The sequence below is a fragment of the Candida parapsilosis genome, contig 005807 (genome assembly GCF_000182765.1).
Source record: "Candida parapsilosis strain CDC317 annotated contig 005807".
Taxonomy (NCBI): Eukaryota; Fungi; Ascomycota; class Pichiomycetes; order Serinales; family Debaryomycetaceae; genus Lodderomyces; species Lodderomyces parapsilosis.
The window spans coordinates 990,770-1,007,449 of record NW_023503280.1 but is presented as its reverse complement, the minus strand read 5'-3'; the positions used below and the strand labels follow the sequence as shown (position 1 = coordinate 1,007,449).

The window sequence follows — 16,680 nt, the reverse complement described above, 5'->3', positions numbered from 1 at the left end:
CTTCTCTGATTTCTTTTCCTATAAATAAAAACACAACAAAACTTCTAACTGATAAGGAATAATATCTCCCGTTGGTCCTCCACTACAAACTTGTGCAGTTTCATTCTTTGATCCTAAAGGACTTTTTCAACTCGTGAACCTGCTACTCGAATACATACTTCATCAATATGTCTACCCCTCAAGATATAAACAAAACACAACGAAGACGATCGATAAATTTACTAACTAGATCACCGTTATCTGGATCACCATTTGCAACAACACCTACGGGAACAGCGGCAACCAGTATTTATGGCCCACGACGTGGATCTCGAGGAAATAATGGTTCTCGCGGTGGGTCTCAGAGTAATTCATTTGTTTCAAATACGCCTTTTTTAAGAGATGGGCATGGCCTCACTGCGCCAATGGGAGTAACCAACTCCCTTACTAATGCTACAAATGAAGACCAGGAAGTGGCTATTGTCGATACTTCAAGTTCAGCCTCTCCCCCCTCGAGGAAAACATCGCTTCATGGACAACTGAACCAGAATCTATCTCAATTCACCAATAGCAGAGATGAAAACTTTGGAACAATTGATTTCAGAGAAGGTATGGATGATTCTCGTTTGATTTCTCAATTATCTAAACATTTGCCTCCTCGGGAAAACAGTTTAAAACTTGAAGGTGGTGATATCACGCATGATTTGTATAAATTGCAACATGAATCACAACAACTACAGCAAAAGCCGAGTTTACACAAGTCCAAGAGTTTTGATGATGAATATGTTTCAGATAATGGTCTGATTAAGTCGCGGGCTAGTTCTTTCAATGTACCTGGTGGGTTTCGAAGAGAGTTTTTAGTGCATCAACAACAAAAACAACTGCTGTTGCAGCTGCTGCAGAAAAATGTTTCAAATCACGTTCAAGATCAGCAAACTGCATACTACGGGTACACCGACGATGTTGCGGGGTGCACTAAACCCACGCCCAATTTTTTGACAAGAAACTTTATTGAGTTTCTAAGCATTTACGGTCATTTCGCAGGTGAAGATTTGGAAGACGATGAAGGTGTTCCTAGGTACTTCCACGTGCGAACTGATGAAGAGACACCGCTTTTAGAGCCATTGTCAACAACATCGCTAATAGCTGACGCTGATCACACTGATGTCGACTATAACCCAAAAGGTACAGCGACTGACACCAAAGCATATTTCCTACTCCTTAAAGCATTTGTCGGGACAGGTGTCCTATTCCTCCCTCGAGCATTTGCCAATGGTGGATTAGCATTTTCAATTGCAACATTGACAATTTTCGCCTTGTTATCATTCTGGTGTTATTTGATTTTGGTGTATGCAAAACTAGCCACCAAAGTGTCGGGGTTTGCTGAAATTGGATCGAAATTGTATGGTGCTTGGTTACAACGGTTGATCTTGACGTCGATTGTTATTTCGCAAGTTGGATTCGTGGCGGCTTACATTGTCTTTACGGCAGAGAATTTGCGAGCATTCGTTAGGAACATAAGTGTGGGGAACGGCTCTAATGCTGGTGCTGGTGCAGGTGCAGGTGGGTATGAGGATTTGGATATTGCTTGGTTTATTGCATTACAAGTTGTATGCATCATCCCCATGAGTTTAGTACGTGACATCACCAAACTATCAATTTCATCATTATTGGCAAACTTGTTCATCTTGACGGGACTAGTTACAATTTTCTACTACATAGCCTACGAATGGATCGGGTTGAACCATGGACAATTTGGCCCCCATGTCGAATTTGGGTTTAATCGATCACAATTTTCGTTATTCATCGGCACTGCGATCTTTGCATTTGAAGGAATTGGATTGATCATCCCCGTACAGGAATCAATGATTTACCCCGGACATTTCCCCATGGTGTTGGGAAAGGTTATGGCCACTATTGCCATAATTTTTATTGTTATTGGTGGATTAGGGTACTTGACATTTGGTGCAAATGTACAGACAGTGATTTTATTGAATTTACCCCAGGATTCAGTTATGGTTATAATGACGCAATTTTTCTATTCGTTGGCAATATTGTTATCAACTCCATTACAGTTATTCCCAGCTATTCGATTACTTGAATCACGATTGTTCAAATTGAGCGGAAAACTATCTTTTCGAATCAAGTGGTTGAAAAACTTGTTTCGCACATTGTTTGTTGTATTTATCGCTTATATTGCCTTGATTGGTGGTGAGAATTTAGACAAGTTTGTTTCATTTATTGGTTGTTTTGCTTGTATTCCTTTGGTTTATATGTATCCGCCCATGTTGCACCTACGTGGATGTTGTGACATTAGTGGAGAAGCGAAGAATAGAGGGTTGAGTGAGAAAGAAGTTAAAAAGCGGTATTGGTTGGGAGTTTCGGATTATATCTTGATAGGAATTGGTGGGTTGGTGTTGGTTTATACAACTTATCAAATCCTCTTCACTTAGAAGACGGGTATATTATAGACTTTTTTTTTTACATTATAGAATAGACAACTCGAAACCACTATTGACTCGAAAGAAAAATCTCCCTTTATTTCCAAACGTCCTTCCACTTCATTCTCAAATCATGCACTTGTTCAATCACACAATCATTGAATTGCAACCTCGACACATTAGCATCATGTCTCCATTGTCTCAACTGACGAAGCAATTCCTGGCGACGAGCAAAAACTTCAGGAACATTTTCCACTTCAAATTCATCATATTGATTCATCAAATTGTCAAATGTCCGTGGCATGAAATATTGTGTAGCCACACCACCGAATACCAATGGCGTAACAAATCTAACGGCAATGTTTCGATTACGTACCAATATACTACCAGTTAATCCTGCAGTTAAAATATATATGGCATTAGGCAACACGGGTTCTTTGACAATGGAATTGAAATTTGATTTCAAATTTTGCCATTCATTAAACCCAGCCAGTTTTTGAGTTTGTAATTCAGCTTCGAAAACATTGAATTTGGAAATGATAAATTGACGGAACTTGTTGCTGTATTTTTCCAAATTGGGTGTGGTTCGAATTACCATGCCATCAACAATCGATGCGTTTTCGCCATGGATCGATTCTTGTTGTTTGAGTTTTGATGTGATGGGGTCGATTGTGCCTGGTTTATTTACAATAAGCTCATCATCTTCGTAAAAGTGTCTGCCCATGGTGGTGGTGGTGGTAGTAGAGGTTAGGTGTGTCTTAAAGATTGATTGTGAATTTAGATTTTTTTTTGTCCATTTTGTAATGTATAATACAATAAATCAAGAGGTATTCATTTCTATGATGCTACCAGTTTCAATACCCCTTTAGATTTACTTAAGTATAATGTTATACACCAAGGTTATACTCATCTGGTGTTAAAATCTCACTTGCCAAGACTGTATTATGTTTTTTAATTACTTTTCTATCAAAGATCTTACCGTTGCTGAACTGAAAGCAAATATCGTAACTATAAAAAAGCATTTACATGGTGTTATTTAAGGTTTAAGAATTTTTACAAGGATGCAAATTTTGAGACCAACTCTTAAAATTAAAAAGTAGATCGTTTGGAAATTGTGGTATTGCAAATTTGAATGATGTATAAGTCGATGAATTGTTCTATGAATTTAAAATAACATTGAACTAAGTAATTTCAACACTGCTACAAAGTTGAGTTAACCATTTATTCAATATTACCAAGTTAAACTACTACACGCCTATTATCACCAACGGCTGTTAATCATGTTTCTACCCCCAATTACAATTCAATCCTCAAAAGTTGCCGCCTTCAATCCATTCTTGGCTTTTAGTTTATTCAAAATTGCTAGTTTTGCTGCTGACGAGGTTAAAACTCATCAATTTTTCAGAAATGACCCTCCGAAAATGCCTCCACCAAAACACACACATAAATTCAAGCCTGCAGCTGATTCGTTATTAGGTATCTCTGGAAGGGGGGGAGGCGTAGAGCAGTTGTGAGATGTAGGACTTTAGCCTGTCACGTGACTGAATATAATATAAAGGTTTGTTGATTAATCTTCATGGATTGAGTTTGGGGCTTGGGAATTAAAGTTTATGTTGATGAAGAAAATGTGGTCACGTCGAACCTTATTGGGTTGAGCCTTTACTCTTATATGCTGATAGCTACTCATGGTTTACAATTACATATCAACAACGATCTTGTTGGGATGGTGGTAAAAATTAATTATCTCACTAAATTACTTAGACCCTAGTGGACTCTCTTTCATGCGTTCTTCTCTTTCTCGACTGTAAGTTATGACTCTTTAATTAGTCATTTTGCACTTGTGATCTCCTCAGTAGATACCACAACGATCCCAGAAACAAAACGACCCAATCACGTACTACTAAAGACCAATTGAAGTTGCACCTTCTCTCTACAAGAGCAAAACTCTTCTTATAGCACTACCTTGAAAACTTTCTGTTATGAGTAATACGTAATATATATATATATATTTATGTACACCATCGCAACAACAACAACAACCTACTTCTACCATTTTCCCTACTTTCTTCCAAACAACCCTTTCTTCTTCTTCTTGTGCTTGTCTCCACCTTCTTTATTCAGTTCGGCAATACCACCCAACGGTTTTGCATTTTGATTATAATCTAAAACAACAGGTACCTGTAGCTTGACTTGATCATTATCTCCACTAGTCTTTGGGGTATCATTTGTATTGGTGGATGATGATGAACTATACATATTTGGTGGATGCAAAAAACCATTTGATTGTGAAGCACTGGATTCTTGATTATTCAGTTGCGATTGCTGCTGTGCGGGAGGTTGCAAATGCTGTTGCAGTTGCAGTTGCAGTGGCTGACTATTGAGCAATATTGGATTACTTGATGACCTTCTTGCTTGTTGTGTTGGTGGCAATGCTGAAGAATTAAATTGGTGAACCATTGATTTTCTACCAGCTCCAGGCAATGGCATTCCACCACGTCCTCCCATGTCCAACCCATCAATGTTTCCCATCATTGGCATTTGCGAGCGACGATTGCCACTCTTTTTAGTAGTCTTGAATCGATGCTCTATAAATGGATCAATTGGAGCAGCGTTATTAAAACTGGGTGAATTTCCATAGTGTGGTTGTTGAGGGTTGTATTGGTGATGTGATGGTGGTTGTTGCTGGAAATCTTGAAAATTGTTGATTCCTCCTGGCATAGAGTTTAGCCTACGTGGTGCTTGGTTATACCCACTGTATTGTGGTTGCATTGGCTGCTGTTGCGACTGTTGTGGGTACCCATTCATATTGGTCATTGAGCCATTCGATTTCAAATTCGGTGGGAATTGATTTGGAGGCATTCCGCCACTGGGTAACCCGTGAGGCGGTTGTTGGTCAGAGTAGCCATTGGGAGGACCGTTGAAGTAACCGGGTTGATTGTAGTACAGACTTTGGTGTTGATGGCTGTGCTGTTGTTGCTGGGGCGCATACCCATTTGGTTGATATTGCGATTGTGGTGGGTACTGGCCATTACGTTGAGGTGGGAATCCACCAACACTTCCATTTCTCTCCTCACGAGCTCTCAAAGCTTCTTCTCTGCTCTTCAATTCCAATTCCTTTTGAAGTATATGTGGTGGCAAATCACCACCACTTCCGCTACCTGCATCAACAAAGTTTTCTGAACTTTGGCCATGACTAGGTTGCATTGGTGGTTCCAACTTGGGAGTGTCGGTAGTACCATTAGGAACAACATCATTATACTGAATTATATGCTTGAAATCAGCCAATCCATCCTGACTCATGACTGATTCTCTATATCCATTGGGTTTTGTTTGATCGTCTTGAGACGGAGTTGGCTGTTGCATTGGAATAGACAATGGTGGACTATTATTGTTGAGTTTTTGCTTGGCAAAGCTAGATTCCAAATCCCGTAATCTTTCATTATATTGCTGATTCAATGATCTAAATTTAGCTTCATGTTCTGACTCCAAAGATCTCGATTTTTTCTCAAATTCATACAGTAAATTTGATAATCTCGTCTCGGTATCAATAATTTGTTGTTCAAGTCCTTTCAAAAATTGTTGTTGTTTACGAACATCATTGTCAATACTAATTTTGGAAACTTCAAAATCCTTGATTGATTTTTCCAATTCTTGGTGCTTTTGAGTTTTGGTTGCGATTTCTTCTTCCAATTGTTTTGCCGTGATTAATCTATCAGATGCAGGCTCATCAGTAATTTTGCGTTTGAAAAAAATCGACGACTTGTGATTAATCTTGTTATATTGGCACATGATTGAATACAAGTTTTCCAAATATGGGGTTCTTATTCCATTATCGTCTCCCAACAAGATTGGTTGTAATAATAACAAGTCAAGTTCAAGATCCAATTTGTGATAAAAATTGTAAAACAACTTGGGTGAATTGACATAATGATCATTTGTTTTGATTGATGGGTAGTACTTGGACCAACTATCCAACAAGTTTGCCTCATTTTCAAACCCTTTAACCAACTTGCAATCCATCTTTTTGATAAGTTTGAACAATTCATTGATTAACCCAGTAATCAATGGTTTCGACAATATTTGATTTTTCAACAAATCAGGGTACTCAATTTCAAATAAAATCAATACTGGATCAAAAACTATGCGAGGTAAGGCCAATTTCCATTGATATGTCATGAACTCCTTTGGATTGCTTGACTTGAGTAAGCTGATTGCACCATTACTATTTTCTTGAACATATTGTAAAAGTTTATACATCTTTTGATAGCTTGGATGTGATGTCAATTTACTTGAGCCACCAGTAGTGGTACCGAAATAAATACGCGAATCCTTGTTTCTAACTTGATGAACTAAGGTATTTCTTGATGTCTTGCGCACATCACTTTCATTCATGATTGACATAACCAACAATGATGATGCAGTTGCTTTAGGAAAACTAGCAGTGACAAATGGTTCAAGGTTGATATAACCAGTACTTTCAACAAGAATTATTGATTTATCATGAATAATCTTGCCCAAACCTGAACACGTTGTTTGAAAATCCTGTAATGAATTACAATTTAGAATAACAACATCATATCTCTTGTGACTGGGGAGTTCTTGTATAGATGAGTAAGCTTCGTGTGGTGAATACTGACTTGCCCCCAACAGGGTTGATTTCCAAATAATCGGCCTTGTTTTATCAAATTGTGAGTCAACAATGGTTAATTCAACTGCCTTGACTTGGTATAACCTCCATGCGTAAAATGAGACATTGGGATTGGATCCAACTATAAGAACATCAGTTAGTAAGGAAAACTCTGGCATTTTGAAGAAAAACACAGCAATAACTAAAGCAGCTTGAATCGTGTGAGGTGTGGGTGGATCTAGGGCAAAGAATATCTGCTAAGAACACAGAAAGGGGGTAAATGATCGAGGATTCTCTTTTCAAACAACAATCACAAACAAAGTGAGTAGAAGTAGAACGTGGAAATATAAAAACCGAGTGATATGTATCAAGACGTGTGACAACTATCTATGTTTGAAATTAATGTAAAGTACTTTTAAAGTGGTTGATATTGTGTAGGTTGGTAATTTTTCACACTGAAAGAAAAAATGAAACACGTATGATGACACACACACAATATACACTGGTAGTCACATAAATTCACACTGACAGACTGACACACACGTGTAAAAACTTATATTATTTTCTTGGTAGTGTGGTGTGTGTAGTGTGTTTGTGTGCGTGAAAAATAAGAAGAGTCTTCTCCAGTGAGGAAACTTTTGGATCGGTACCTTTTCGATGAAAATGCAAAAGTATGCGTCTGTATGTACGCGTGTGTGTGTGTGTGTGTGTGTGTGTGTTGTAGATGTGTGTGTGCGTATATGGTAGGAGTGTATTGTTGAAGATCTTATAATCTGATACCTTCCCCCTCATTCCTCTATATCGATCCTTATTCCCATTCTGTTGTTCTTGATGTTTGTTTTGCGTGTGCCTTTGAAAAAAAAAAAAAATCTGTCCCTCTCTCATAGCCTCGTTTTTGATTCCTCGAAAAGCTGCTGTTGCTCTTACCGTACAAGCTGGAGCCGAAAAGACGGTTGGTAAAATGTATACATACTAGTTAATACTTGTTGAAGTTGTTGTGACATAGCTAGTGAAAACTGTTCTTTATACTCAGTATTTGCTGATAGTTAGTTGATTCTATGTTAAGAATAAAAAAAAAAAAGCGTGTTTCTGTATGAAGATGAATTTTTTTTATGTTGTTTTTTATTATTTTTTTTTTCTTAGCTTCTGGGGAGCGTAAAAAAAAAAATAAAAAATAAAAGGTATAATTCTTGAGTGTCTGAAATCTTATAAAAGTGTCTGTCCTTTTCCCTTCCTTTGGCGGTTTAGCTAATAGCTAGTAATTTGATGAGTTTATGGTTGATAGTTGAGGGATGATAGAATAAGCGAATGTAGAAGTAGTAGTGTTGTTGTATATGTTGGTTTGTCAGTTGAAAAGAAGAGTAGTACAGTATGGGTTTGTTTTTTGTTGTTGTGGTTTTGAATTTTTTTGGTTGCTAAGACAAATCTTTTTCTTTTGGTTAAAATTCAAAAGAAAGAAACGAGGTTTGATTTTGAGTGACTAACAAAGACAAACAGAACTAATAAAACTAACAGCACTAACAGCACTAACAGCACTAAATCTCTTACTGTCTTTCTCTCTCTATACGAAACACACGATTGTGATTGCTATTGCTATTGCTATTGCTATTACAATACTACTACTTTCAAAGAGTATACTCCCTAGATCAACTAATACCTTAACACAAACAATATTTACTCATGCCACAAGTTTCTATTAGCAACTTGTGGCATGTGATATGTCAAAAGACATCTTAAGCAACTCAAAAAGAGCCTCACAATGTATATGTATAAACTCAGCCACTTTCAATCTATGGAATTAGATGGCGTACATATCCTCTTCTTGTTCCAATCTCTACAAATATTGATGCTGTCTCGGATGTATAAAATCTACTCAAAGAGTTTCATTTGGGTTATCATTAACCACAATAAGTTTGAGTTTTTACTCCATCGAAAAACACACTACTCCACCACTCCATACACATTTTTTCATACACTAGTAAATTCTACCTTCATGAGACTCTGGGGTACATAAAGTATTTCTTTGTTGATTGTGGTGATGCCTGTATGTGTTGCAAATCGGGTAGAAAAAAATAAAATTAAAGGAGAGAACAATAAGAGAGAAAATATTTTTTCGGCCGATCCGTTGCAAAAATTTAGTATGTGGGCACTTTTTTTTTTCTTTTTTTTTCTGTTGTCCGCAAGTTCCGATTCCGATTTGTTCCCATTAACCCCCTTAAATGAAAGAGAGAAACTAAACTACAAGTTAAAAAGGGGGAAAGTAATTTTAAATGTGCGGAGTTGATTACTATACACATTTATTTTTTCATAAAACCCTAAAAAATGTAATTTATACATAAGTTATATAATTGATGATGATCAGTGATGGTTTTTGTATTCGATTTGTGTTGTGTATCTAGATTGATCCCCCAATACTTTTTTTTTTGGGTGAAGAAAAGTAACAACTTTTCCTAATTAGGAAATACTATATATATATATATACGGATTCTCGTATGTGTCGTGTGACAGTTAAACGATACTCAGACAATTTTTCACAGCTTTTGTTTGTTTCTTTTTTTCTCTCGTTTTTTGAAACTCATACACTACCCTTTTGACACATCCAATCCAGTTATTCACTAGGAATGAGAGACAACTATTTGACCGACATAAAGCCATGATGGTTTATTCAGTGGTAAATGAAGAGTAATATTCGTTTTGAGGGTTATTGACTTCATTTTTTTTTTTTTTTTAATTCTATTGGTGTAGTCACATGTTTCCCTTCTTGGAGATTTTTCATTTTTGCAACAGTTTTAGATCAAAACTATTCAAATCGATTGAAGTACGGTTTAGGAACAGGGACACCTATTTAGAATCTAGGTTCAAGTTGCCATTCACACCAAGCGGTAATTTTTATACAGTCTCACCAACCACGGTGGCCACATAGCTTTCGATGAGACAATTATTACAAGATTGTGAAAAAAGCCTAAGATCTCAAATAATATATTACCTAATCATTCATTGATGCTTGTCGCACAGAGTTGTAAACATAAAAAAAGGACATTGCTGAGAAAAAGTCATCACGATTTCTCTTTCTTTCTTTCTTTCTTTCTTTCTTCTTCAACCCAATCCATCTCAGCGGCGTCGTTCTTCATTGTACCCATTTGATTAACTTCTTGATAGCTACTGATATATATTCATTGGATCTAAACAGCATCTCTGTTCCTTTTATGTGGAATAGAGAGGGGAGACATTGCGTTCTTCTTTTTGTTTTGATTATGAATATGAAGTAAAATGATGGATGTTGGAGATTGAACAAAGAAAGGGTGTATCTCCGGTTGATGAGCATTGGCATTGATTCTTTCGGTCATGAACCCTTTCACATTTTGTGTATACAGTTGCGTATATGTTTCTTCTTTTAGCTAATCTCTATTTCATCTCCAAAAATTTCAATGAACGTATTTTCTTTTCACAACGCGTTCTCAGCATCTTTCATTTCCAACAACAAAACTTTTGCCCCATGCTACGTGGACAATTGATTTTGATTGAAGGGTTAGACCGATCGGGTAAATCTACTCAAGCTTCAATACTAGCTTCCAGGTTCACTCAATCCAAGCTCATAAAATTCCCAGAACGATCAACTGCCATTGGCCAATTAATCAATGAGTACTTAACCAATAAACAATTTCAACTAAGTGATCAATCAGCACACTTGTTATTCCTGGCTAATAGATGGGAATTGAATCAAGAGATTTTGAATCTATTACATCAAGGATATTTTGTCATTTTGGATCGATATATATATTCAGGAATTGCCTACACACTCGCCAAACATAAAGACATGGAAACAACTGGAGCCACAGAGGCTACGAGTGTTGACAGTTCAACAAACCTATCCAATGTTGAATGGCTATTGGCACCAGATAAAGGGTTGCCTAAACCTGACTTGACCATGTTTCTAACTCTAGATATGGATGAAATAAGTTCAAGAAAAGGTTGGGGTGATGAAAGATACGAAATGGTGGAGTTTCAATCACGAGTGAAGCAATGCTTCTTGGAAGTACTTGATGATGCCAGTGATCCTAGTGTTAGGATTGTTGATGTGGGAAAGAAGTCGATTGAACAAGTGGCTGATTTACTTTGGAATGTTGTTGAGTCAAGTAAAGCGAACGTATTGACTGATAAATCTATAGGTCATGTATAGAGAGAACAGTACTAAGAGTGCTCCTTTGACAATAACACCTTTTCAAAACGCCTCTTTCAACGCCGTAGTGCTATTCCATCGAGTCCAAGTACTGTAATCGGTCCAATATCTTTTGCTTCAGGATATCCTGAATCTCACCACCAAGATAAACTTCATCCAATATGAAATACAACTTGTAAAAATTGAACACCAAATCAACTTCACAAACATTATTAAAGTAAACATCCAAAATCTCAACAAAAAAATGCAAGCTCTCCAAATATGATAGCTCGTTATCTAGTAAATCTATCGATATGATGAAGAACAAACCAGCATATCTTCGATAACATAGCTTGTGATTCTGAAACAAGACGAAATTGGATTGGTGTTTGGAATCTCTTGAGGATATTAATCGGTGGATATCGGTTATATTCTGTTGTTTTTGAGATGGTGTGTATGAGTTGTCAAACCATTTCACTAATCGGGATTTACCTTGACGATTGAGTACTAGAATGAATTGTATTGACATGGTGAAGTGAGTTTATAAGGAGGTTGTTAGTTGGAGATTGAGTTACTGGGAAAAGAATAAAAGCTGCTTGGATCGGTTCGGTGTTTTTTTTTTTTTTGTGCGCACTGATTGAGAAAAACAACCAAAGAGAGCAAAACCTTTATCCTTTACCAACGCGTTTTTTTTTACAAAAGTCATGTCTGACGATTTGGATTCAGATGACAATGACAATGATCAATTTCAACAAAGAGAGATAAGAGAAGCAGTGTCGTTTTTGATCGAGATAACTCCCGATATTTTGGCACCGCAAAACGACCTCAATAAAACATCACAATTATTTGAAATACTAAACAGTATCAATGATTTGATACAAGACTTGGTTATAATTGCACGCAGCACCGGTATTGGCATCTACTTTTACAATTGTGCGACTACTGCACCATTGAAAGCAATGAAGTCGCCCCCGGGGTTCAATCGATTATTCCATCTAAATGTGTTAAATTTAACCAATATGAAGGCTTTAAATGATTTAATTCAAAATCTTGATCAACGTCCACTAGATTCAATATTCAAATATGAGCCGATGAAACAAGATGTTGAACTATGTACTGTATTGAGCAAAATGATTGATGAGTTTATGCAAAAACGTGAGTTCAACAAACAACGAATGATTTGGATTACAAGTAATGATCATCCATTTCAACAGGATTCCACTTATGAGTCCTTGTTTCGAACAATTAACGATTTTTATGCATATGGTTTTTTCATTGAACCGATTTTCCTTGAACCCAAATCACATTCATTTGATCATCTGCAATACAAGTTGATTTTCATGAATTCAAACTTTATGAAACCATCACAACAACAGCCATCGCAAAAATCACAAGGGGTCGTTCAAGACACACAAGTGGATGATGCAAAGCAGTTGAGTGGGTTTAGTGACAATAGTCTCCTTTTCGAAAAACTGGTTCTATCTAACCAAATTCGTCAAAGTATCTTGAATATCAAACACGTTCGACGCGTTCAATTCACATGCAACTTGATTCTTAGTGACAATGGCAATCTAGGTGGATCAGTTGGATGCACCATCAAGGGATACAGCCTATACAATCATGAAAAAATCAAGAAACGTGAATTGTTGCTTTATACACGAGGTGAATTGCTCAAACGTGTGTATACTGAAGTTAATTGGACTAGAGAGAAAGATGGAACCAAGATTAATATCAAGAGTGCTCAAGAAGGAGGGGGATTATCGTTGGCTGATAGAAAAGCTGAAGCGGGAATCAAAAAGGGGTTTGAATTGGGTGGAGGTGCTGATGTTTTGTTGTTGGATCAAGAGCAAATGAAGTTTTTAAAGAATTATACATTTGATCATCGAGTTGAGAAGGAGAAACAAGGCAACGAAGAAGGAGAGGGTGAGGTAAATGATGACGAGGAAGAAGAATCCAAGAGTCATAAACCCCTTTTATTTTCACCTCCGCCATATTTGAAATTGATTGGATTTCGCGATATATCTCACTTCAACTATGCTTATTCATGCAGTGCACCAATTTTTATCACCGCTGATATCCATAACGGACTAGGTGGCAGCTCACATAGTTTAAATGGGGGTTTCAGCAATTCACGATCGACATTTGCATCATTATATCGAACTTGTATCAAGTTACAACAGTATGCCATTGTATTTGGATGCACTAGGTCGAATTCAAAACCACGGTTGTATGCAATGTATCCTACAAGAGCTGAAGGATCAACTAAATTAGGACAAGATAAAAGTGGCTCAGGGAGTGCTGATACTGATGCCACTGGTGGTAAAGATTTCCCTCAAGGGTTCTTACTAATTAAGTTGCCATGGTTAGAAGATGTACGAGCACTACCAGCAGCCTACATCAATGAAATAAATAATGCTAACATTGGATCACAGGGAGAAACAGGTACCGTGAAACTGGAGTACACATATGAAGAGAATAGTGGCTCGCCGTATGATGAGACTTTGGTGCAACAAATGAAATCAATTGTAAACCAACACAAGTTGCAAGTATACAATCCTCAAGATTATCCCAATCCATCACTAAATTTTTTTTACGATGTCATTAAACATGAGTTGTTACAAATGGAGTATGAAAAGTAAAGAAAATAATAGTTTGACGGAATCCAATGGGGTGGGGATGACATTGTTGGGAAGGACAATCGCGTATTTGGTTCTTGTCACGGCAGACACCTACATCTTTGAAATTGCTTGGTATTTTATTCCGCTTACACAAAAATGACATAGGCAAAATACGAGAATATCAAAAAACTTTGCAACTATATCTTTGAAGTTAAATGTTGCCATTGAAATAGCCACAAAAAAACCTCCTTTCTTTTCATTGTTGGCTAACTATACAACTACAACACTACCCAAGTACTGATTGCCGCTTAGGCTTATCATCAAGTCAAAGGACATTAATATTACAATCAGAGATTCAATCAAAGTTAAAGTACTACACAGCCACACAAAAATTAATTTCACCCAAATGGCGTTAACAAGTGTTATTGACAAAATTCTGTACCAGCTACATTAGGTATGGCACTGACGGTATGGCACTAACGTCAGTGCCATACCTAATGTAATAGCTCTAATCGTGATTTTATATCGTATACTAAAAACATCATCTTCATATGTATTTCTTTTCTACCAACCATTTGATGATATATACCATAATCAATTCACCACTACTAATGATGCAACGGAATGTGAAAATTATGAAATGCAGGATTTGGGTAATACGCCAGAAAGCAATGGTGTTGCAACCAATGTTAGACGCTTTCGGTATCCACGTTCTAGAAGAAGGGCTATTGTGATGTTGATTGCAACTCAAGTTATTTATTGGGGAAGTGTTTTGGGAACCGTACTCGGTAGTTATTATGTGTTCAATAACGTTTACGACGCAGAGTGAGAATATGAAACATTTTTGTGTTTCTTAAGCATTGTTTCTACACGAAAATGCTCTATCAACATCTCCATTGGCATATCCATCTGCAATAGATGCTATAGCTCCATAAAGTCCACCCACACAGATAAAAACAGCAAGAACAATACATATGGTGGCCAAGAACACCGGCACCTTGTTTTTGGCAAATTTTCTTTTTGATCTCCTAAACCAAGTAAGTGGCAGTTCATATGTTTGAACTTTACTATTTCCAAGCTCGTACAAAATCATACAAGCGGGAATGAAGAATGTGAATGAAGTTCCGATTAGGGCACCCATCAATGCCAACAAATTATCAAAAAATGGTATTGCGCCAGCCACCACAAATCCAGCAATACCCACGAGCAACATCATACTTAGCCAGGTAATCCAATGTGTCTTTGTGTTACTTTGCAAATGTCTTGTGCCTCTAAGTATACGAATATGGGCATATTTTGCAGCAAGATGAGCGGTAAAAAAGGATGAAAAAAATAATCCGGGTAGAGCAATGCCGTACCCAATTTTTTTAATCAAGCTACCAGCGGACCCAAGTGCAGGTGATGCCACATATTGTCCAACTTTGGCATATATAATGATTGCAAGAATAATATAGTTGAACATGACCAAACTTTGTCCCATCAAGACTGATTTTCCATACTGCTTTGGATCTCTCATTTCCGCTTAAATTGAAAAGAATGACGCAGTACCATTCAAAGAGAATGATTGAATTGCAACAGCTGAGGCAATTTTTTTGAATGGAATTCCCTGTGAAGCAACTCTAATCATTTTGTTTATGGGTTCACCTTTAGGAGCAGCTGCAGGCTCATCTTGAGCTAAACAAGCAACGGCAACTATCCAAACCGCCACAACGATACTGGACATGGCAAAATACCCCAAGCACGACAACACTTTCATTGTTCTGATTGAAGCGCCAAGCATGATTGAGATAACTGCAGCAATAACCACCCAAAACACGGTACATATTGGATGTTCAGTCAAGGCATTAAATGCAATTGATATAGCAAGCACGGCGGATCCATAGCATAGCATGTAAAAGATCCAGAAAGCTACCCCCATCAATTCACGAGCCCATTTGCCGAATAACATATAGGCAGCATCATCAATGCAATAAATGTGAGGATGGTTGTTTCTAAATTTCCCGATGGTAAACCCAGTATATGTGCAAAGAAAGCATAAACAACAAAGACAAATTAAACCTGGTAAAAACCCCAAAGTATTCAAAGTCGCAGGTAAACCAAGCACGCCCAATGCCAATTGAGACTTGGCAATCAAAATCGCGGCGCCATATGTTCCCACTCCCCGGAAATTGGGACCATCTTGCTTTGCGATTTGAAAAACTTCTTGCTCCTCAAGTTGATCTTGTGATGCTTCCAAGTCCAAATGCGCACCAACACTGGATAAGTCATCGTTGTTTGGGCAAAGTTCGTTCGCGTGTTTGATTTTCGATTCGGAGATTTTGATATCACCTTTTCCTGCTGTGGGCATAACTGATACTTGTATGAGCAAAAGGTGGGTGCATTACTAAAAGTAACAGAGATAGGATATTGATGGGGAATCAACTATTTAAGTGGTCGATTGAAGAGCCATTGCAAGATGTGTGGGGTGAGAGACATGTGCGCTCAAAACAATGTGGATACAGTTACCACATCAATTCAAAGCCCCAACGTTGCTAAATATTGTCTTAGACAGTCCTCTTGATGCTGCATGAATGTAGCCGCTTAGACACTAAATGGCATGTTGAAAGAGGAGAACTATTCGTAGTCATTCCAAATAAGAAAAGCTTGACCTATGATTCGCGGGTTTTAACGTTTACGACATGAAAATTCAAAATCCCAACTAGGTTGGCAGAAGCTATACCCAACTAGAGGGTAACAATATAGTTGCTTTAGGAGAGATTTGGGTGCTGGATAAAAGGTGTCTATGTAAACCCACCTCAGAGCACACAATTTGTCACGCCATTAGCTTCGTACGAGTTATGAACTTGTTTCAGGTTT

The 16,680-nt window shown here is 37.4% G+C and overlaps 6 protein-coding genes and 1 pseudogene across 7 annotated transcripts; 3 read left to right on the top strand and 4 right to left on the bottom strand. All coding sequences in view use genetic code 12, as the record gives it.

Annotated features, from left to right (window-relative positions):
* Positions 1–167: 167 nt before the first annotated feature.
* On the top strand, positions 168–2,432 carry AVT4 (Avt4p; the record flags this gene model as incomplete). The annotated part of the gene is made up of 1 exon (XM_036808330.1): positions 168–2,432. One exon carries the CDS (start codon positions 168–170, stop codon positions 2,430–2,432), a length of 2,265 nt encoding a protein of 754 aa, XP_036665077.1.
* An 85-nt stretch (positions 2,433–2,517) lies between these two features.
* CPAR2_804530 (uncharacterized protein) lies at positions 2,518–3,144 on the bottom strand (the record flags this gene model as incomplete). Its single annotated transcript, XM_036808329.1, has 1 exon — positions 2,518–3,144. The coding sequence occupies one exon, from the start codon at positions 3,142–3,144 to the stop codon at positions 2,518–2,520; it is 627 nt and encodes a 208-aa protein (XP_036665076.1).
* Positions 3,145–4,478: 1,334 nt separating this feature from the next.
* CPAR2_804520 (uncharacterized protein) lies at positions 4,479–8,051 on the bottom strand (the record flags this gene model as incomplete). The annotated part of the gene is made up of 2 exons (XM_036808328.1): positions 4,479–7,189; positions 8,021–8,051. The coding sequence occupies 2 exons, from the start codon at positions 8,049–8,051 to the stop codon at positions 4,479–4,481; spliced, it is 2,742 nt and encodes a 913-aa protein (XP_036665075.1).
* Positions 8,052–10,543: 2,492 nt separating this feature from the next.
* On the top strand, positions 10,544–11,227 carry CPAR2_804510 (bifunctional thymidylate/uridylate kinase; the record flags this gene model as incomplete). Its single annotated transcript, XM_036808327.1, has 1 exon — positions 10,544–11,227. The coding sequence occupies one exon, from the start codon at positions 10,544–10,546 to the stop codon at positions 11,225–11,227; it is 684 nt and encodes a 227-aa protein (XP_036665074.1).
* A 70-nt stretch (positions 11,228–11,297) lies between these two features.
* On the bottom strand, positions 11,298–11,735 carry CPAR2_804500 (uncharacterized protein; the record flags this gene model as incomplete). Its single annotated transcript, XM_036808326.1, has 1 exon — positions 11,298–11,735. The coding sequence occupies one exon, from the start codon at positions 11,733–11,735 to the stop codon at positions 11,298–11,300; it is 438 nt and encodes a 145-aa protein (XP_036665073.1).
* A 175-nt stretch (positions 11,736–11,910) lies between these two features.
* On the top strand, positions 11,911–13,845 carry CAS1 (ATP-dependent DNA helicase; the record flags this gene model as incomplete). The annotated part of the gene is made up of 1 exon (XM_036808325.1): positions 11,911–13,845. One exon carries the CDS (start codon positions 11,911–11,913, stop codon positions 13,843–13,845), a length of 1,935 nt encoding a protein of 644 aa, XP_036665072.1.
* Positions 13,846–14,677: 832 nt separating this feature from the next.
* CPAR2_804480 lies at positions 14,678–16,171 on the bottom strand (annotated as a pseudogene; the record flags this gene model as incomplete). Its single annotated transcript has 1 exon — positions 14,678–16,171. A coding segment is annotated over one exon (1,494 nt).
* Between the last annotated feature and the right edge of the window lie 509 nt (positions 16,172–16,680).